The following is a 24,073-nucleotide window of genomic DNA, read 5'->3' on the forward strand; positions in this document are numbered from 1 at the left end:
GTAAGCTGTCAATATCAATATCAGATCAGTCCAAATCAAATGAGTCCAATAAATGGTTGGCCCAATTTGTCTTTAAGGAGTCAATTCTCCTCTTTCTTATCATGTTCTACGATATTGTAATGACCTTGAGGGTCATTTTTTAAAAAAATATGTGAAATTACCATTTTACCCCTATTATTAGTACTCTCGAGTATTATTTGATTGGTTTGTGTAGTTGAAAGTGTCAAAAACTTAATGGTTTGTAAATTGTGCAAATTCTTGAGTTTTACAAAGTTAAGAGGTGAAAAAGTGATTTTCGATACCAATCGGAGCTACGAGTCTCGGAACGGAATTTCATCAATTTCAACAGCTCCGAAATATGGAAATTGGTCTAGGAGAGTTAACAGAATTAGTTGTGGAGTTGTAACGAAGATTTGAGGTCTTAAGTTAGGAATTTAAGGAATTTTAGGCCAAAGTTTGACTTTGGTCAACTTTCAAAGTTTCGATACTCAGAATGGAATTTCGAAGACTCCGTTGGATTCGGGGATGATTTTTGGTCTAGAAGGAATGTTGGCTGAATTTTTGGAGGTTCCGAACCCATTTGGTATTTTGAAGGCCTAAATTGGTTTAGTTGTGACTTTTCGAGTTCCTGGTCATAGAGACGTCGAATTTAAATTATGATGGTTTTATCAACTCCGAAATGACCAAATTAGGCTAGTAGCATTGTCGGTATGACTATCGAGGCAATCAATACGAGTTTGAGACCATTTGACACTTTTGACTTTAAAAGTAAGCCTATAGTTGACTTTGGTCAACATTCTTGAAAAATGTACTTGGATGAAAATTCTGATAGCACAGTTAGTTCGAAAATATCGAGTTTGGTCTACAACGATCCTTCATTTGCTTTTCGACGTTTCTGGTCTAATCCCGAGGACTGTTGTGGAATTTGGCTTAAAATACCACTTTGATGTGGGATTCACTCTTTATTAAAATGATCTCGTATGATAATTTTGAATGCACCATTGAGTTCGAAATGTCGAATTTAGTGGGATAGCATATCTGGTTTATTTTAATTGAGTTCCGAACGAATTTCAAATGTCCGTTCGGAGACTTTAAATAATGCAAAAATCAGAAAAATCTGGTGCAAAAGTGTAGATTTTTTAGATTTTTCTCTCAATTTTGAACCCTCATTTCTTAAGCTTTTCAAGTCCAAATCTGACGATTCAAGAGGCTATATTCAAGAGAATTTCATGGGGAGTCCATTGGTGAGCTCACAATCTTGATTAGAACCTTTGTTGGAGGTAATATTTTTAGATGCTGCTTCGATCATTTTTGGATTCAGATTTTTGTAAAATTTGGAAGATGGTTTCTTGTCCATCTTAGATTCGAATTCAGTGATTCAAAGCTTTAAATTGTGTAGTTTTTCCTTAGAAATTCAGTGGTGAGCTCAAACACTTGATTAGGAGCTTCGTGTGAGGTAAATTCGCTAATCTAGCTGCTGCCTTATCATTTTCGAGTTGGAATTTTAATGAATTTTAGAGGATTGTTTCTTGGTCATCTTAGCTCCGTTTTTAATGATTCTTGAGTCTAAGTTGTGAGTTTTTCTGCAAAGAACATTGTGGTGAGATTATTCTTTATCAGTTTATGCAATGATTATCTTCCAAAACATTTTTAAATCAAGATTTCAAAGGTGGGTTTTGGAATTTTTTTTTCAAGTTAGAAAATCGTATTTTTATGATGTGGAACTCGATTCTTACTCGATTTTAATGGAGTTTTCATCCATAAACTCTACTCGATGTGTAGAACATAATTTTCAAATAAAATTTCAGATTTGACCTTTTCGAAAATAATTAATTTTTGGACCATTTTACCCCTGATTCTGAAACCTATCATTATGGGTGTCATTGGATTACTTGTCATATGTATGTTCCATTGTTGATAGTGGGTTGTCATTCCGGGTATTGAATTCGAGAGTTGCTTGTCTGGTGGAGGTGTTCTAGTGCGGTTTCGGCAATTGACTATCCTTCTTTGAGACTGAGATGGGGTAATTAGTCATTCATATGCTATAGACTTCGGGATGGAGTTGTAGTATGAGTTGAGAATGTTATATATATTGTGATGCCCGTGTGAGGGCTTATTTATTTATGTGTTGCCGTGCAGGGGTTTATTTGTATTACATAGACCATGTGGGGGCCTTATTTGTTATCTTATTTGTCTTTGAGAGCATGTGATTAATGATTTGCTTGGGAGAGAGGCTTGGTGGTATTATTTGACTTGTGATGCTCACCTGAGGGGTTATTGAGGGTGAGTATCATGTGCAGGTTAAGTTTTGAGAACTTTGAACCTTGTACTACATGTGGAGTTGAATATTGCTTCCATGCCATATGCGTTTTGATGCATTCATCCTCATTCATCATATCATGAAACATGAAAAGTTGAGAAATATGAAAAATCTTTTTGAGAAAGAAAATGAAACACCTTTAAACCTTTGTATCTTGAGTTCCTGACCGAGGCAGTTTTACGACATGATAGTGGATGTATTGTGATCTTTTGACTACGAGGAGGTGATAAGGATAATGAGATATTGTGATTGAGGTATATGGTCTACGAGGCCCCCATGGGTCCTGCTTGGTAGCACAGCTCGACAAGTGTATACGACAGGCTGTGCGACAGTCTTGATTTTACCGTACCACCACATCATTGCATCATCATATTGCATTGCATTGCATTGATATTTGTGCTACTTGAATTATCTGGTTAATTGTGATTATGAGATGTTATTATGGGTGTACTTTACTCGCGCCATTATATATATAAATTGGCGGCACCGATGTCGAAGTGGGACTTTTCTATATACAGGTGGAAGCGTTCTTTAGTTTATTTCATAGGTTTGATTAATTCCTTATACTCAGTCGGCTAAAACCTATTGAATACATGTGAATTGTACTCACCCCTACTTCTGTGTCCCTTTTTGATGCAAATACTAGTGATGGTACCTCACGTGACAGCTGATATTCTAGCAGATTGTGTATTCTCAGATTAGTGGTGAGGTCCCGAAATTCGGATCGTCATTAATCTATCTTTATTTCTTCTTCTTTTGTATCATTCAGAGACTTATGTTGTATCTTCAGACTCGAACCTTGTATCAAATGCTCTTTATACTTATAAAATCAGGTTTTGGGATAATTTGTTCATTGTCTTTCTTTTCATTTAAATCGTGGCATGACTTTCCCTTGAGGAGTCTTGTATGAATTTTGCTTTTAGGCTTACACATCAGGTTGGATTTTGGGATGTGTGCTATTATGACCTCGATTTTTGGATCGTGACAAATATTAACAGGAGTAATTCCCTTTTTATGTGAAAACAACTTCTATTTCCAACCGACACCGTCAATAGATTTATTAGCAGGGAAATATTTTTTTTTTTAATTTTTAGATATAATTTTGTTACTTTTGTTTCTTCCCATCTTTTTCTCTCTGAAGAAACACGTAAACCAAATCAAAATGCTTAGCTCGGGTTAATCAACCACTGAGAGAGAATAGATAGGTCAATTACTATTCTGCTTATATAATGTGTGCTTCGAAATATTTGAATGCTAATTAGAGGAGGCTGACATTCAATATCTCACCTTTCTTTATCTTCCAAGGTTCAATCTTGAAGTTCTCTTTCTTTGATAGAGGAGACAACCAGTCGATGCATGGCAATTGAGATGCTATGTAACATATAGAGATTAGTGTTAAAAATATATCTAATTTTTTTTTTTTTGAGTTTTATACTTAAATTATTGAGAGCGTGAGTTTCATATTCAAACTATCACTTATTATTTTGAGAAACACACAACTCTTTTTCATTCAACTCTCATCATGGTGTGTACTACACTTTTTTTTCATTTAAAATTTTATGTCACATCACATTTTACCTTGACAAAAATTAAATAAATTATTAGAAGTTAAAATTAAAGATTAAAGTATTACTATCCTCTCTCAAAAAAATAATAATTACAAAATAAAATATAAAATATTTTTCTTATCCCACTCTACCACTTTCTCTCACCATACCTCCCTCCTTCCAATTTTTTAGTTTTATTTTTAATTTTTAAATTTTTTTTATAATTTTTTTTTAGAAAATTCTTACTTCGTCCCCCATCCCCCCCCCCCCCTTTAAACAATAATTTAGATATTATTTTAAAAAAAATTCTACCCCTTCCCTTCCAAAATGTTTTCTTATTTTGGGTTAGATATATACATATGATTTTGGAAAATTATTTTTTACTTGGCCCAAAACTTTTCTTAAAAATAATTTTTATTTCTGTTATATTTGGTACGCGAGTAGAAAAAATATTTTTCTAAAAATATATATACATATCTAACTCAAAATGAGAAAAATCCAAAAATAAATAAATAAATAAATAAATTAAGGGCCAAGGGTTAGATGTGATAAGTATAACTTAATTTTTTTTTAAAAAATAAAAACAATAATTTTATTTTTAAGGAGTGAAAGAGGGGGTGAAGTATGCATTTTTTTTAAAAATAGTTTATATAAGAAATTATAAAAAATAAAACGGTGAGATTGTCGGGGCAGGGGGGGGGGGGAGGGAGGTAATGGAGTGGGTGAGAAAAATATTTTAAATTTATTTTTTTAAAAGATAATTTAAAAATAGTTTAGTCTTTAACTTTTAATTAATATTAATAGTTTATTTAATTTTTGTCATGGTGAAATATTTTATCCATGTGACAAGATTTTTGCAAAATATAAAGAGAGTAGAGAGAGTGCATTACACACACCACTTATGTGTGTTTCTCAAACTAATAAGTGATAGTTTATGTATGAAATTCACACTTCTAATTGTTTAAGTATGAAATTCAAAAAAAAGAATAGTTTATATGTATTTTTGACACTTATCTATCTATCTATCTATTTATCTATCTATCTATATATATATATATATATATATATATACTTGTACTTTTTTCTTGGCAAATAGGGGATACTTGAAATAAAAGTTTTTGTGTTACACCATATAAGATTAAATGTACTAGGAACTTTTTGTACAACTAGGACTGTATAGAGTCTAAACACTACCACGAAATCAAGCATAAAGACGCACTGCTAATTGGAAACTAATATAGAAAGAACGGAATGCTAATTTGGGGGGAGAAAAAACAGGCTGACCAAAGTAGATACGTACTGTAGTGGACAAAAGATCAAGGAAAAGCAATATATACTAAATGTGGGTTCCGTAGGAAGGAAAGTGTTTTTTTTTCCATGAAAAATAAACATGATTTTTACTTATTTTTTTTGTATGCAATACATAAATAATTTGCTTATAATTTTTTTTCCAATTTATATATAATCTAAACTAATACTAAAGGCGATGGAGATGGGATGGGGACTATGAGACGGTGGGGTGAAGATGAGATGTTGGAAAGCAGAGAAGATACAATTAATGTGGAATGCCATTTTTGAAACTTATTTTCCCTAATAAAAGTCATTCTCTTGTTTTTTAAGAAATTTATTTTTTTAAAAAAATAATTTTTTTGGACTACTTAAACATAAAATAATAAAAGAATATTTTTCTTTGAATGACAAATACAAAGTTGTCTGATTCTTATTTTGGTTCACATTACATATATCTGGAAACAACTATTAGTGGATATTGATACTGTCACTGCACAGCAAGCAAAGGATTGGGGATTCAGTGGTGTAATGGTAAACCAATGAGATAAACCATTAGTGGGGCAGAATTCTTTATTGCACCTCTATAAATAATGACCTTTCTAACTTTAAACAAATCAAACAAACCTACATTTTGATAACCGTGATCTCAGCTTAAGCACATTTAGATTAATTTTTATAGAATACTTATCATAGTTAATTCTTATAAAACATTTATTATTTTTTATTTGAGCAAGTTTTCTATAGCTTTATTTATAAAAACTTACAACAACAATAATAATCCAGTGAAATCCCACAATGTGGAGTTTGGAGAAGATAAAATACATGCAAACCTTACTTCTATCAAGATAGGAGTGCTGTTTTCGAAAAACCCTCGACTCATTATTTATAAAAACTTAAATATATAAAATTTAATATTTTTATTTCTAAAAACCGCCTTAGGATTCTCGTCACCTTATTGACCTATTAGCCACATCCTTTGGTGCTAAATCAAACAGAACAAACTTTATCTTTAAGTAATGGCTTCTACACATTTACTATAATGAGGTTAAAGAAAAGATTGACCAATGTTGAGGTTACATTCTAAAGGCAAATACAAGTTGGTACACTTTACACCTCAAGATGCCACGTTTGCACTATTTAATAGGGGCTTAGGAAGTGCGAGTTAATATGACATCAATATTAATTATAATGGAATGATAAGTACTTTATCTTTAAGTAAAGATCTCGAATTTGAATCTCTCTAGATAAGGAGTCGCCTTTGTAAGTGATTGCTTTACCCCCAATGTGGACTTTCCAAAGCAAATTTAAATTTAATTAGATTCAAATATGAAAATCGAACAACGAATGAAAACCAAAAAACCAAGTGCTAAGTTCATTTGGTCGGTGATTTAAACAAGCCTCTTAACCATGCGATGCTATTTATTTAGGACACATATTTTTTTCACAATCAAGTCACCTAAAATGTTATTATAATGAATTATTTATGATACGTGAATTTAGTTACCTAAAAAATAAAGCAAACAATCAAATGTGTTAATTTTTTTCTTTTGGTACAATATCAATATATAAATAAACTAAATCTCAAACAAAGGACAATGTTGGTTCCATGTTTTTTTTTGAAATAGTTGGGGTGGGATACATATATTGGAAGATAAGATTTTTATTTTCTTTCAAAAGTAGGTAGTTCTTTTTTTTTTTCACGCTTGTAATTAAAGAGTCATTTCGTTTATTTATATTTTTTCTTTTAAGTCTTATGATAGGAGTCAATATCAAATTTATCTGCATCAGAATACGTGAAAGTTTGAGTGGATGAATTAACAAGAAGGAACTTTGGTTAATTAAAATTAGTCCGACATTTATGTGGAGTAGGATGAAACTACAATTACTAGACTTCAATCTTAATTCCAATTTGAGTGTTTTTTTTAATCTCTCTTCATTGTTGAAGTTGCTCAAACGTTGTAATGCTAATTTTAGGTTTAGGTTTCGTCCCTAGTCCAAGTTTTAAAAAGGAATGGGTTGAAAAGCACAAGTTAAATAAGGGGATTGGGGGTGAAAAAAGCAATATATATATGTCAAAGAAATATCAGAAGGAATCCTTTTTGTTGGTTCACTTTTGGATGGCAAAAAGAGAATGACCCTCCCAAATCCACAAGTTATTTAATTCTTTCTTTCTAAAAGAAATTATTAAAACTCAACAATTGAATTTTTAGCTAAAAGAAAGTGAATAATAAAAAACAAAGACCAATGAGCTTTGTCCAACTTTAAATTATTTCTAGCTTCCCACTTTTCTTTGTTCCTTTCCTCAAATAATTGTGTGGCAGAGTGAAAGCTGAATCATTCTAGTGGCAAATAGAGAACCCCTTCAACCCCAAATTTTCACTAACCAGTTCAAAATACGAACAAATTAGCACACAAACAAGTCGTAAGAGGTTTAACATGTATATTATATATACATAAAAAATAATTTTAATTATATATAAATAATATTATTTTTTTTTACTGAAGGGGGTTTAGATGAAGCCTCAGGTCCAAGCTGGCTCGGCCCTGTGTTCAACAAAAAACCCCCCGAAAAAAAAGAAAAAGAAAAAAAAGAGAAAACCTTCAAATGGTTACTTTTTGGTCCTATAAATTCAACCTTACCCCTTTCACTTCTCTTTCATGTTCTATCTATTCTCTACCTTCCCTTTTTCTATCCTTCTTTTTTTTCCTTTTTACCGTCACTTTGCCACCCTCTTAAGCATTATCACTTAAGGTACATTTTAAGCATATGCTTTTCTCAAACATGACTCAATGAGTTAAGAAATAATAATTATCCTCATTTAAGCAGATGATTTTCTCAACACTCAAAAACTCCATTCCTAGTTAAATATAAAAGTAGACAAAATCCTCTGTTTTCCCTCTGTTCTTGTTCTGTTTAGTTCCTTTTTAGTGCACATTGTTTCAAAAACATGACCTCAACTTCCACACTGCATCAAGGGTTACAATCTTGTCTAGAACCTACACTTGTAATGAACAAATTAGCTCCTCCTAGATCAAATTTCCCACAACCTATGACATTGCCGCAAAAGTGTAAAATCGGTGAAATTCAAGAAGAAAATGACAATGTTGGTGGCTGGAGCTTTATCCAAGCACTTGCAATTCCTTGTCAAAACTCGAGAAAAGGCGATCCAGAGGAAGAAGCCTATGTTCCTCCTCTGGTGAAACTCTCTTCTCTCAACACAAAGAGTTTGAAAATGTGCACTGAAAGCTTAGGAAGCGAAACAGGCAGTGACATTACCGAAAACATTGAGGAATTCTCTTGTAATTTTTCTCTTCATGGAGTTGAACGGTCAAAATGTAGAGAATTTGCGAAAAAAATCAACAAGACAGCTAGTTTTCCACCTCCTCTAACTTCAATGAATGGAAATGAAGGTGTACAAATTAGGCCTCATCGCGAAGGTGGTCGTTTAGTATTAAAAGCAATGTCAATCACTTGTTGCAACTCTAATTTCCGAGTTGAACGTGCTAATGGTAGGCTCAAGCTTTCGTTGTTAAAACACGACGAATGTACTAGACATGGAGAAGAAGATGCAATTATCCAAGAGAATGATGAATTCAATGAAAATTGTAGTAGGAAATTAGCAAGTGATATAGGGGTTGGGGAGTATTCAAGTAGACCAACAAGGTGCAATGCAAGTGGGAATAGGAATAAAGGGATTCCATGTTGGGAGCCAGTTTGGGTGGCTATTTCCTAAAAGCTAGAAAAGTTTTCTTTTGGAGCTTTGGTAGTTGAAGAAATCCCTCTCTCTCTCTTTCTCTCTCTCACACACCCACTTGTCTTTCTTCATCATTGTTGTTACTTATTATGTTTTTTTTTTTATATTTATTTTTAATTTTCCCATTTGGTTATGTAAACGTTAGTTATTATGGTTATTGGACATGCTATCCAATACACTCATTATTGATAAAAAGGAAAACGCTTCTACCAAACAACAAATCATACTATTTTACCTATCGTTTTAGCTTACAAATTTTTGTTTCAAAATAATTGTTATTTTAAAAATTCAGTAAGTCTAAAATTGACAATTATTTCCAAATATTTTCTTAACATATTAAAGATGTACGTACACTATTTAAGAGGGAAAATTAGTCTACCTTTATTAAATGGTATTGACTTGATAAACTATACCTTGTATTAATTATTTTTTCTTAATGGATTTGAAAAGAGCTAAAATGACAATTAAAATCAAACAGAGGGAATATATTTTATATTTCTGTCATCATGAACCAAATACTAAAACTATAATGTAAGGAGAAGGAAGGTGGGAGGAGTTGGTTTGAGGTTGAAATTATCAAAGTTTTTGGTATGACTAATAAGGACTAGCGTTGCATAAAGCTAAATACTTCTTAACAAAAGTTTTTGGTATGACTAATTCGGACTAGCGTTGTATAAGGCTAAATACTTCTTAGCAATTTTTTTCCCTTAAGGTCGGAGGATTCCATGAAAGCCCTATATCCATTCCTTTTTCATAATCATAAAGGATGGAAATGCTTAGCTTACTAAACCAGCAACAACGGAGTAAGCTCCCATATCCGTGAAGGACTGCTTTTCAGCAGAGGAAAACTATTGCAGTTACTCTTTCAGAATCTCATCCTGAGACCTAAGTATGCCGACTGCTAATTCAAGTTACCTTTCAAAGAGATTCCGCAGATCGTCTTCTCCTCCTTTCTTTTGAAGTTCAATGTCGGAAAGCCACCACACTTTTTAATGGTAAAATTATCAAAGGTCTTGTAACCTCCTAACTATTTCAAACATGGGAAGGTGGAAGAGGGCCCTTATTGTTACTTTGTTATAATCATTCAAGATTGTACTAAGAGTGATTTTTTTCCAACCCTTCATAGCATTCAACATCAACATCATGGATCATGACTTTTCCATCACTTTAATAATAATAATAAAAATAATAATATCTGTGACTCAATCACATGCATGTCCATTGATCCATATTCCTTCCCCACTATAATTTACAAGATGTAATACAATATGCTTATAAAACGCATATGTATGTCCCCTAATAGCTCATGCAAGTGGGCTTTCTGTACCATTGGGTACCGTACGTAAGCCTTGTAACTGTCATTGCTCCGACCACATAGGACCTGCCATTATAGTCGATGGCAATATATCACATGTCCCATGTGCCCTAAAGCATCCAAGACTAATTATAACTAGGGTTTTGATAAATTTTGGATGGTGGAGGCATGGACGACCTATTATATGCCTCTTCGTCTCAAAATTATACTATTTGACACTATTTTAATTAGGAGAATCACACCTCAAAAACTAACTATTACAGTAGAAGAGCCCAAGATTATATAGGCCCCACATCAGATTTCCATTTAACTGATGTGGGACTGAAGTCCCATTCCTTACGATAATATAACAAGAAGTCATCACAGTCTGCATTTGTCGTCCTCGATGGCTAACCCTGACCGAACATTGTCATACCGATGTCACCATCCAAGTCACGGTGGGCACATAAGATGATAAGTGATTCTAATGCCATTGATATAATTCTAGAAAAACCACAGTCCAAAAACTAGTTATTGATCGAATTGGAAGAGCCCAAACCTATATAAACCGCACATATACCAGCTCCCCATTTAATCAATATGGAACTCAATTCCTATTTCTTACGATAATATCATAAATCAATATATATATGAAACTCAAGTCTCATTCCTTACAATAATATCATAACACTTCGATGCAAATGAGGTACAACTATATATATAAAATGTTGGATTCCTTGGTATAAAGGCAAATGTGACTTGAAAATTGCTTCAAGGTGCACATTTGAATATTCCAATGTGTGACAATATTTTTAAATTTTTTGACTCCATCATTATGCCTCGATCATGTGCAATTTCATGGAGGTGGTCCTAGTGCTAATTCACTCTCCTTTTTCTTTCCCTTGCACGTAAAAAACAAGAAGTTAGGATCTAAAATCAGATGTTGTTACATTAGAAATTGATGTGACTGTACAATGAACCAATAAAGAGCATGGAAAGAAGGCTCCATATATATCTTTGGGAAGAGGACATAAATGACCTAGCGTGGACTTAAGCCTTCCATACATTAAGGTTCCTTGTGACATACAAAAGGAAAAGGTGTTAAAAAAAGAGAGTTACTGAGAAGGGAAATATGCCTAACTGGTTATTATTTCGTTATTCAAAAATAAAATTAAAAAGAAAAACGTTATTTTGAGCATATAAAATGGTCTGATCATATCTCCTATTGTTGCAAGGAAAAGGGTGGAATATAATTAATAATACTAGTTTAAATTCCATGCGTTGGTGGTCTAAAAAGTTTTTACACCGTCATTTCATTTTAAAGATATTTGACAAATAAATCGACTACTATGACAAACATTAATGAGTCAGAAATCTAGTAAAGATATGGTGTCTCATTCACTTGCTATATCAAGTTAAACCATTTACTTGCTATATCAATTAAATTACAATTGTGTAATAAATCTTTATACTATATGTACATGACTTGGGATGATCATCATTTGTCATCACGCCTCTTAGAAAACAATGTTTAATATGAACATTCTACGATAATATCCATATTAATTGATGTTTAGTATTAGGTCTTGAAAATTGATTCGGAGAATAAGTAATTAGTGTTAGGGTAAAACATGAAGGAAAAAAAATATTTTTCTTAATATGTTAAAAGTGACAAGTAAAAATAAAAATCTATTTTTGAAATAGTAATGAACAAGTAAAAGTGAAGAGGGGAAGTAATTACTTCCATACTTCCAATAAAATTTTTGTTAACTTGGCAAGCTAACATGGTTAAAGTAGTTAGAATATTGTTAAGAGCTGTTAAAAGTTGTTAGTAAGTTGTTGTAGTTAGTTGAAATGTAGTTGAATGTATAAATGTATAAATGATGCATATGTACAAGTGGAAAAATATAAGTACATATACTGATGAAGTAATACACACATATTAGTTTCATATTTTGAGATATTTTTCCCTCTCTACCTCACCGCTCCTCCTTCTCTCTACAATTCCTCTTCTCTTCTCTTCTGTACATTCGTCTTCATCTTTATTCTTTGTTCTTTTTCTTCCTTCTGCTACTACTTTCCTCTTCTCAGGTTTAACTCCACTAGTGGAGTTATCATGGTATAAGAGCCTACAAGGTTTGTAGGGTAGAAAAGGCGATCTAAACTCCAGTAGAAGAAGTCAACCGACGATCTAGGCGTTTAAGCTATCAATAGAGATATATACAGCTGAAGCTACGTCGGGATCCATGGAAACTGGTGGCCCAAACTTGAACAGAGCACATGCAACCGCTGGTCCAACCAGCTATGAAGTTCCGATTGTAGGGCACAATCATCCTCTGTACCTTCATCCCAACGACACTCCAGGTAGCTCTCTAATCTTCCTTCAGTTGACAGGTTCCGAGAACTATGCTGTTTGGAGTAGGTCTATGCGCATTGAGCTCGTAGGTAAGGGTAAATTAGGTTTTGTGGATGGGCGATTTCCTAAGTCTCAATTTGCACCAGAGCTGTTTGACATCTGGAAAAGTGTAATGTTGTAGTTTTGTCTTGAATAATGAATGTTGTTACACCTAGTCTATTAAGTAGTAATGTTTATGCTGGTGATGCACACAAGTTATGGAGTGATCTGAAAGATAGATTTGACAAAATCAATGGTGCACATGTATTTTAATTGTACAAACAAATACATAGTTTCACTCAAGGAACTTTGACTATTACAGAATACTACACACACCTAAGAGGATTGTGGGATGAATTTGATTCCATCATGCCATGCCTAGGGTGCTCTTGTGCTGAATCAAAAAAATTCCAAAAACATTTTGAATACCAGAGGCTGCTTGAGTTTCTGATGGGACTAAATGAGTCATATTCAGCTGCCAGAGGTCAGATACTGATGCAGGATCCAATTCTTAACCTTAACAAAGCTTACTCTCTGATAGTCAATCATGAAAGCCAAAGAAACCTGGCAAGTGCATGTCATGAAGGTGTTGCCTCTAAAATGGTGGAATATACTGCTTTATTCAGTAAAAAGGGGGGAAATGGCCTTAATCAGTGTGGCAGTTTTGGCCATCAACCAGGAGGTGATGGCAACCCAGGAAGAGGGAACTATGGCAACCAATACAAGCCACAAAAATTCCACAAGTCAACTCTTGTGTGCAAGGTCTGTGGTTATAGAGGACACTCTAAGGAACAATGTTTTAAAGTGAAAGACTATCTAGTTCGGTAGAAGTCTAAGAAAAAGAGGGAACACTTCAATCCTAATTCACATGCCAATCAGGCTGAAGCCACTCAGTGTGGAGGTCCACAATCTACTAGTGACATACCTACACCTACAACTTTCTTCACACAGGATCAGTACCATCAGATACTGCAGATGCTGGCCAAAGAAAGTGACAATAGAGGAGAACACTCAGCTAAAGCAGCTACAGCAGGTAGTGCTCTATCTGCTTTAGTTTCTAAATATGTAGATAGAAGCTGGATAGTTGACACTGGAGCAACAAATCATATGACTTCTAAGACTGAACTCCTAAATAACTTTCACACTATACCACCATCTGAGAGAAGACAAGTAATGTTACCCACTGGAAATGTTGTATCAGTCTCACATGTTAGTAACACACATATCCTTGGGAATCAATCTATTGGCAATATTTTGTTTGTTCCTGACTTAAAGTGTAATCTCTTTTCTATATCACAACTCACCAAAGAGCTCAAATGTAAGGCAACCTTCTTTCCTGACTTCTGTATTTTCCAGGATCTCTTTAGTGGTCAGGTCAAGGGGATTGGTAAAGAGGATTAAGGGCTCTACATTCTGAAGGAAGGAGGTCCAAAGGCAGCAGTCAATGGTTGTTCAACTCAGCTCCCAGGTGTAGCTCCTGTACTCTCCACAAGTAGCAGTGTCCATCCAGTTGGCAAACCTGTCTTAGCTACTCTATGACATCTAAGACTAGGTCATGTTCCTATAGATATAATAAATAAATCCTCCAGTATTGAGGTTCTAGACAATGAACACTCTATATGTACAGTTTGCCCACTTGCTAAGCAAACTAAACTTCCCTTTCCTATAAGTTCTCAAGTGTCAAATGCTGTATTTGAACTAGTTCATTGTGACATTTGGGGTCCCTACAGGGTACCCACTCATGATGGAAAGAAATACTTTGTAACTGTGGTTGATGATTACTCCAGGTTTACTTGGACCTTTCTTATAGCCTCTAATTCTGACACAATTGTGGTGTTAAGAAAATTTTTCACACAGGTTCACAACTTATTCTCCACAATAGTGAAGATTCTGAGAACTGATAATGGCAGTGAGTTTCTTAGTGCTGCATTTCAGACCATGCTGTCTACAGTTGACATTCTTCATCAAAGTACCTGTGTTTATACTCCTCAATAAAATGGAGTTGCAGAGAGGAAGCATATAACTATCCTGGAGATGGCCAGGGCACTCAGGTTCCAATCCTCTATACCCTTAAAATTCTGGGAGGAGTATGTCACTACTGCAGTCTATCTCCTTAACAGAATTCCCTCAAAACTACTTCAGTTCAGAGCCCCATTTGAGATGTTTCATCTACATCATCCTTCTTTAGCCCACATCAAAGTCTTTGGTTGCCTCTGCTATGCCACCTACCCATATATTCTTGACAAATTCTCTCCTAGAGCCATTCCAGCTGTACTAATGGGGTACTCCTCATCAAAAAAGGGGTATCTTCTGTATGATCTCCACTCCAAATCCTTCTTTGTTAATAGATATGCAGTTTTCAAAGAGGATATTTTCCCTTTCAAGGATGTCCAGACCTCCTCTAATCCCATATTTCCAGTTCTTACACTTCTAGACTCCTCTCCACATTTACACCCAGAATCCATCTGACCTCCTTCTCCTCCTGCAACATCTCATGATAACCTCCAGCCTCAACCTCTATCCCCTCCTGTCCCTCCCAGAAAATCTTCCAGACCTAGTAAGCCTCCTTCTTGGCTTCAAGATTTTATCACAACCTCTATAGGCAACTTTTACTCATATCCTATTGCAACACATATATCCTATTCTCATGTCTCTCCTTCCTACAGTTCATGTTTGGCTGCATACTCAGCCATCACTGAACCCACTGCATATAAAGCTGCCTCCCTTGATCCTCAATGGGTTCAAGCAATGTAGTTGGAAATTGATGCCTTGGAGGCTAATCACACTTGATCCCTGGTGGATTTACCACCTGGCAAGAGACCTATTGGCTATAAGTGGGTGTACAAAGTTAAATATAAATCTACAGGTGAAGTTGAAAGGCTGAAAGCAAGACTGGTGGCCAAAGGGTTCAATCAACAAAAGGGCCTAGATTACACTGAAACCTTCAGTCCAGTGGCTAAAATGGTCACTGTCAGAGCTGTTGTGGCACTTGCTGCATCTAGGGGGTGGTTTATTCATCAAATGAATGTCCATAATGCCTTTCTCAATGGGGAACTGCTGGAGGAGGTGTACATGACTATCCAGATGGGTTTGCTAGACAGGGGGAACCAAATACCAAGGTCTACAAACTCCATAAGTCCTTGTATGGCCTCAAACAAGCCCTAGACAGTGGAATTTGAAGCTGACTGAGTCCTTATTGAAGTTGGGATTTCATCAAAGTCACTATGACTATTCCCTGTTCACCAGGCAAGTTGATAATGACATACTTGTAGTACTAGTCTATGTGGATGACTTGCTGGTTACAGGTAGTAACCCAGGTCTAGTAGAGAATACAAAAAGAGACCTATAAAAGCAATTCAAAATGAAAGACTTAGGTGAGTTGAAGTTCTTCCTAGGCATTGAGTGTGCTAGATCCAGCCAAGGGATCCACATGTCTCAGAGAAAATATGCACTGGAACTGATTGCTGAATGTGGGCTAGGAGGAGCTAAGCCTGCTAAAACTCCACTAGAACAGAATAAGAAACTCACATTAGTAAAATATGATAAACTCATCTAACATGAAGGCAGAGTTAATGATCAACCACTACAGCATCTTGAAAGGTATCAGAGACTGGTGGGGAGACTCTTGTATCTCACCATGACCAGACCTGATATAGCTTTCCTAGTTCAAGTGTTGAGCCAATACATGCACAATCCTAAGGAGTCACATATGGAATCAACACTGAGGGTTGTCAGATACCTCAAGGAAGCTCCAGATCTTGGGCTGCTAATGTCATCTCAAGGTACAAATAAATTGACTGCCTACTGTGATTCTGATTGGGGTGCTTGTCTAGAAACAAGAAGGTCTGTCATTGGATACTTAGTAAAGTTTGGTAATCACTAATCTCCTAGAAATCAAAGAAATAAGAAAAAGTATCCAGGAGCTATGCAGAGGCTGAGTTTAGAAGTATGGCCAACTGTGCAGCTAAGATCACCTGACTGGTAAGTCTGTTTAAAGAGCTAGGAGTTCAGATTGAATTGCCTGTTAACATGTTTTGTGATAGCAAAGCTGCTATTCAAATTGCTGCAAATCCCATCTTTCATGAAAGAACCAAACACATTGATATAGATTGCCATTTTGTAAGGAAAAGATTATGCCAAAGTATGCTGAAAACTAACTTCATACATACCAAAGACCAGCAAGCAGATATACTCACCAAAAGTCTAGGAAAATCCCAACATCAACAGTCGCTAAATCAGCTTGGAGTTATAAACCTCTTCAAACCATGAGCTTGAGGAGGAGTGTTAACTTGGCAAGCTAACATGGTTAAAGTAGTTAGAATATTGTTAAGAGCTGTTAAAAGTTGTTAGTAAGTTATTTTAGTTAGTTGAAATGTAGTTGAATGTATAAATGTATAAATGATGTATATGTACAAGTGAAAAAATATAAGTACATATACTAATGAAGTAATACACACATATTAGTTTCATTTTTTGAGATATTTTTCTCTCTCTACCTCACCGCTCCTCCTTCTCTCTACAATTCCTCTTCTCTTCTCTTTTGTACATTCGTCTTCATCTTTATTCTTTGTTCTTCTTCTTCCTTCTGCTACTACTTTCCTCTTCTCAGGTTTAACTCCACTAGTGGAGTTATCAATTTTAATCTTTAATGTTGGAAATAGCAAATAGCTATTGGGTCGGGTCCATTCATAAGGGGTGCTAATTACCAGAACATCTCATTAACTTATCCTTCTCCTAAACTTTACCTATAACTTATCAATATTATGGGTGTTGAAAAATATAGATATTTAATTTTCACCACTGCATTTTTAAAAAAAATTATCTAGTTTGTGGATAAAGGGAATATATTCATCTGCTTTTTGAGAAATTCTGACAGTCGATGACCCAAATCGTGATTTGCTTCAGCTAAGAAGAAACTTGTAAGTCTCCTAACTGTTATTTACAAACTAAAATAACACAATTAAGTTCTTATTCTTCATGAAATTTTCTGATCTGCAACATAAAGTACATCATATTTAGTTAAGGAAAATGAATGGATTTTTCTGGATACTAAATTTTTGGCTTAACTTATTTTAAGCAACTTATTTGCTAAAAACAGTTTATAAGCCACTTTAGATAAACTAAATCAAACAGACCCAATTATTTTTCTTTACTTATTTTAAGCATAAAATGATTTTAAGTTGATCAGCCAAACATTCAAAAAAACTGAAAACAGGTTATAAGCAACTTATAAATCAATCCAAACGGGCTCTAAACTCGAGAAAAAATGATTAATTGTCACCTGTGCACACAATTAGGTTTAGACGAGGCGTTCATATGGTTCAGCAGAGGTTTCCGTCCTATACCAGAAAAGTAATAATTAAGTTGTCTTCTACTATAGTAACATCTCTGTTTTCTTTTCTTTTTCGGATTTAAGTTTTATACTGTTAATAAATGAATCTTTGACCTTTGGATATCTGAATGAAATTGATTTATCTCTTGTTCGAGCTTAGTTATTTATTCTATCAGTTATGTCGCTATGTCCGTAAGACCATCACAGAGAAATTCATGAAATTGTATTAGTTGACTCGGACCTCGACCCAATATTAGATCACTATCTTCGCTTCATCAAAATTTCTTCTCATAGAAAATAGTTAGATTTCTTCTTTTATTTATGGTTCGTCCTTGTTATTAGCTAGACATGTCACTTATAGATAATTACATTTGTGTGAGTTTGACACTAAGCCTTTCCCAGGCAAATGGGTAGATTGAATTGAATTTGAATGGATCGAGTTAAAATAGATTCGATCATAATCCACCCATATAAAATATGAGTTGATATGATTTGGAGAAAATGATTGTAAACCCACTTTAATATCTTAAAATAAAAATATATTAAATCAAAACTAAATTGTTAATACCTCAACTCTTACTATCCTACCCCACCCCTATATTATTATTATTCTTTAAATAATTTTTCATACAAAAGAAGCAATTTAATTTTTTCTTACTTTGCACCCCGACCCCACCCATCCCCACCTCCCACCATACCCCCACTCCCCAAAAAAATTATCAATTTTGTTTTTGGAAAAAAATAAATAAATTTGCGCACGCTACCCCCAGCCCTCCCTCCCCAAAAAAAATTCAAAAACACTTTAATTTTCTTTTTGAAAAATAAAATTTCCTACTCTGTCCCCATCCCCACCTCCATCCCATACCCAATTTTTTATTATTTATTTTTTTAGAAAAAAATATTTAAAAATTCATTTTTTTATCCCCACCCCAGCCACCAATTTTTTTTTTCAAAAACAAATAGTGCAATTATAGATTTTTATTATAAGTGGATGATATATGATTATATATGAATTTTCATGTTTTACTCATTTTATTTATATTTGTGTGAGCTTAAATAGGTTGAAGCCTATATTTATCCATTTAAAAAAACTCATTTCACTTATATGGACTGAAATTCTCACCGTAGCTTTTCTATGGCCTTTTGTAACTCCTTCATTATATCAATAAATTGAGCATCATGTTTCACATTCTCCACTTTTTGTTGGTCCTGTTAATATCACAAACAACATGAGAATCATAATATAGGAGCTCGGGAATGGGGAATCATTACATTGGTCATCCCAAACAAACACATATACTACATAAATTCTCCACAAAGGATTGGAGAGGTGTACACAGCCCCTCTCGAAAAAATTATGACAAAATATATTCAAGAAAATATGTACGAGAATTACAAGCATATGAATCTCAAAGGAACAAGGATTTCTATTCAAAGATGTCAGGTCAAGATGGGTAGAATATGCATGATTGTACAAATAATATAGTAACTCGAGAATCGAATGTCAAATTCATAGGAACTTATAATTAAAGTTTTACTATATTAAACTAATGCTAATTATTTATTCAAGCATTATAAATCAAAGATGTAATTATTTATTAACTAAAATATAAAAAGAAAACAAATAATGAACTTCAACCAAAGAGAAATAGATTTTATATTATCGTTGAATGAAATCGATTTAGAGTTATGGTCTATCTAACAATCACATTTTATTCTTTAATTGATTCACCTATCAATTTTCCTAAGTTACTAGTTGCATCTTTATATTGCTTATGAACATCATGTGGATAAGTCTAAGCCTACCCAAACTGCTCTAACATCTATATTCTATGATCGTCGTACATTATCTGAATGCATTTATATATCTCCTATATTTAACTGAGAGAGCTAAAGGATATATTTCTATCCACATTGGCGAAACGATTCCCTATCTAGAGGTTCACAAACACACCCTACTTATTTATGATATTACGCTAGCAATTTTCTCCCTCAAGTCCAAATAACGAGTCATAAATAATATTTGACTGGTGATGATGAAACAATCAAATAATTGAGACCGAGAATAGATAAATAATTCAATGATGGAAAATCAATTGATCAAAAATAATATTCGAATAGCAACAAACATGAAAGAACCACAACCATATAACGAAAAGTTTAACTCCACATGGATATGAAAAAAATACTACAAATCATCCAAACAAATATAATAAAAAAATAATACGATGAAGAAAATAAAAAAAACTCAATAAACTTTAGCCTTCGCAACGACTCCTAACTCTTCCTAGTTAAAAAATTGTCTTTCATAACTTATTCATAATTTATAGAGTGCCAAAAAGATCCCCAAAATAAAACGCCCTTTAAAATCTGAATTTCACAACATTGACCTATCAGCCTACCCTAACACGGCATCTGGCATGCAGCGTCATCGCGTAACCACCATTTTAATCCTACATATCAATAACATAATATAAACTCCAAATGATAAAATCCTCTATAGAAGGCGATTAAAATATTAAATATGACATAAATAATGTTATTAAAACGCAAATAAAATTTGTAATGTGAGTACCAAATTAACATTACAAATAACTAAATTATGTATAATTAGATCAGAATAATACTTTATGAAGAGGCAAAAAAATAAATAGGGAGGGGGACATACGAGATTACGAGGTCAAGGTTATCACTATATCAAAAATAATTTTTAGTTGTAATTAATTAATTGTCGTTAAATATATATTTTTAGCGATAATTAACACTCTTTAAAAATGTTCCTAAAATATATAGTGATATTAAATTTAATGATAATTAACTAATTTCAATAAAATATTTAATATTTTTTGTTAATAAATATATTTATTATCGTTAAAAGCTAATTTTGTTGTTGTGTATGTTTGGATGACCACAAAATTGTGGTGGTGCTCCACACAGTATGTACATAGTAGGGGTGTACATGGATCGTGTTGGTTCGGATTTTTTATAAACCAAACCAAACCATTTGTATCGGGTTATTAAATCTATAAACCAAACCAAATCAATAAAGTCGGGTTTTTCGATATTAATTTTTCTCGGGTTTTTCGGGTTTTTTCGGGTTATTCGGGTTTTTTCGGGTTATTCGGGTTTTTTTCGGATTTTTTGGGTTTTCATAGTATCTAATAAAAAACAAAGAGCGGTGCTTCTTAAAAAGAATTCTAGTACAAAATATCAACATATAAGATGGAGGCAGAACACTGTTTGAAGTTTTAACTTTATAATATAACTTTATAAGATGGACTTTTTTTTTGCATATTATTTAGATGGTTTCTCAAGTCCAAATCTAAATGTAAGAAAGAAAAAACAATTATGAAAAAAAAATTAAAATATTTATAAATTATATTTTAATAAATATTTTTATGTATAACATAATCGGGTCGGTTTGGATTCGGCTTGACTTTTTTTAGTTAAAACCAAACCAACCCTATAATGGTCGGGTTTTTTTTCCAAACACCAAACCAAGTCAAACCAAACCACTAGTCGGTTTTTTTTTCCGGTTTGATTCGGTTTGTCAATTTGGTGCGGTTTATCGATTTGTGTTGTACAGCCCTAGTACATAGTATACAGTTGTGAATAGCTTCAATCTTACGTGGTTTACTTCATTTCTCCAAACACATATATAGGCTAGTCAACTAGTTTTTTTTATATATATTCTTTATAACGACCATATGTTCATCCCATTTCAATATAATATTGTATTGCATGGATATGTGTGCTTGAATATATTAAAATATTTTTTAATTTTGTGATTTTAATCAAATATATTATGTAAAAAATTAGAATTAATGAATTGCTAAAAATAAAAGAGACATTATTCTTTTTGAAATAAACTAAAAAAAAGATAGATCAAATAAACTAAAATGAATAGAGTACTGGACTTCGATTCTGATAGACAAGGAAATCTTTCCAAGCTATATTGGGTATCATAAAATTCTCTTGTCTTCTTCCCACCAATAATATGATATTTTCTCTAGTTCAATTTATTTGTTGTTTTAAAATTTATTTTTAAAATATCTTTTTTTTCAGTAACTCCTTATTGTATTTCAACTTTTTATATGATACGTTTAAAACTATAAAATTAAAAGATATTTTGGTATATATTTTATATATCTTTAATTTAAAATCACAAGATTAAACTTATTTTTTTCTTATTTTCTTAAACTCCATGACAAAATAAAATCAGACAAACAATTGAAACGATGCCAGTAAAAAAAAAAGCACAATACAATACTTCTACTTAAGCAGCTATATAGCATATAAAATATTATTCTATTCACTCTATATTCTTAATAAACTCCAAAATTGTGTAATCCCTGCATTAGCTAGGATTAACTAGTTCCACTTTCATAACTTCCTTTTCATCGTCGCAATTTTGTTTCTTTTAATACTATTCAAATTTTTTAAAATTAATTTCTATATGAATCATTTCATGAGTGAATATATATATATAAATGTTGTAGCTTGTGATCATGCTGTTGGATGGTGGAATCTCATGATTGTGGTACGTCAGCAAAATGCACTTGAGTCTGGAGGACTATGATGAGTGGGTAATTTTCAATCATTTAGAGTTTTTTAAACTCAGAATTTTGTTTTGTTTATGTGAAAATAGATGCATTTAATGTGGTTTTCTTCATAGTTTGCATAAAAAGGAATTATTAGTTAATTTGAGGAATAATGAAAGAAACTAAGTAAAAATGAGGTAAAAAGAAGGAAAAAACTGAAAAATTACAACTGACAGTGAAACACTCTTCGCGATCGCTGGTCAGACTATATCGTCTTTGATTATTTCATTATATGCTCAAGGACTAAATTCTTTGCAGACTAGTTATTGGAAAACTAATTCTGGTATTTACATTAAATCAAGAATGCTATATTTTCCATGGATCTTTGTAGCTCAGCTGGTCTTGATGGATTTACTGGCCATTTTTAAGTAATAACTATCTAAATACATATCTTATTTTATCATAATCTCTAAAAAATTTTATCATTTAAAAAAAATTCAAAAATATCAAATCGGATATATATATTACTCCCCTCTAGCTGATACATCCCTATTCCCTTTCGGATACATCTCTCCCCCCTTCTGATACATCCCTCCCCATGCATATATTCGGATGTCCTATCCCCTCATACATCTCTCCCCTATGTATCCGAATGTCTACTGATGTATCCGAAGTCTAGTGATGTATCTGAAATTTATAAATTTTAAGAGAATTTTATAATTTTAAAAAAAGTATATAAATAATATAATTAACTCTTAACACTAAGAGATTTATATAAATTACACCCTTTTTTTTTCAAACCACTTGGGACGTCATTAAGCATTACATGGTTGATTTGGTACAAGCATTCTAATTCAGGGTGCCAACCTCAACAAATATTTCACTCATGCTTGTTTGATTTTAATTCCTAAAATCACCTCACTAGGAAGTTTTTCTCCAATTTTACTAATAATGTCTTATCTAAGATTATGACTATTAAACGATCTCTTATTTATTACCAAAATTTATATATGATAATTAACCAATTTAATTGATTTTGTGAATGCTATATATTCTGGTGTTTATATCGAATCAATAATATTTTTATCATGACATTAATTTATTATTTAACCATGATAAAATAATATCACTAGCTTGGTGTAAATATTGATTAGCTTAATGTGTAATTTAACCTCAATTTTTCACTTAAGGAATGAATTAACATAATGTGATTTCATGTGGACATGGATATGAGTAAGCATTCTTTTCTAGTAATTTTTGGATGTTTCATAGACAACATACATATATATGGAGAAAACCAAATGTCAGAAGATTTTAAAGACTAGATGGAACAAATTAAATAAGACAAGGTCAGCTTTTTGAGAGAGTGAGAGAATATTAATTGTGAAAAAACCAATGAAGTTTGTGTTTTCTTTCTAATTACAGGAGAGAGCCAATGTCATATATTCTTCAACAGCACCTGAGGGTAAGTACGTTTCGTGCTCCCATTGGCTTTGCATCTTTATTTTTTCTTCCTGAAATTAACACAGAGACAAGACTTGTATTTCTTCTCCTTAATGATTAATAGTTATAATATATATGGGGGATCATTTGATAGGA

The 24,073-nt window shown here is 33.0% G+C and overlaps 1 protein-coding gene and 1 long non-coding RNA gene across 2 annotated transcripts; both read left to right on the forward strand.

Annotated features, from left to right (window-relative positions):
- Positions 1–7,726: 7,726 nt before the first annotated feature.
- On the forward strand, positions 7,727–9,113 carry LOC129881751 (protein FANTASTIC FOUR 3-like). The gene has a single exon (XM_055955862.1). The coding sequence runs from the start codon at positions 8,106–8,108 to the stop codon at positions 8,889–8,891; it is 786 nt and encodes a 261-aa protein (XP_055811837.1). The 5' UTR covers positions 7,727–8,105; the 3' UTR covers positions 8,892–9,113.
- An 8,191-nt stretch (positions 9,114–17,304) lies between these two features.
- On the forward strand, positions 17,305–24,053 carry LOC129881752 (uncharacterized). The gene is made up of 3 exons (XR_008765689.1): positions 17,305–17,520; positions 22,433–22,519; positions 23,900–24,053. It is a non-coding gene; the product is annotated as an uncharacterized LOC129881752 (long non-coding RNA).
- The last annotated feature ends 20 nt before the right edge of the window (positions 24,054–24,073 follow it).

This window comes from Solanum dulcamara, chromosome 3, assembly GCF_947179165.1.
Source record: "Solanum dulcamara chromosome 3, daSolDulc1.2, whole genome shotgun sequence".
In the NCBI taxonomy this organism is placed as follows: Eukaryota; Viridiplantae; Streptophyta; class Magnoliopsida; order Solanales; family Solanaceae; genus Solanum; species Solanum dulcamara.

Coding starts and splice junctions, on each gene's coding strand:
- LOC129881751 (XM_055955862.1), top strand. CDS start 8,106: ATGACCTCAACTTCCACACTGCATCAAGGGTTACAATCTTGTCTAGAA.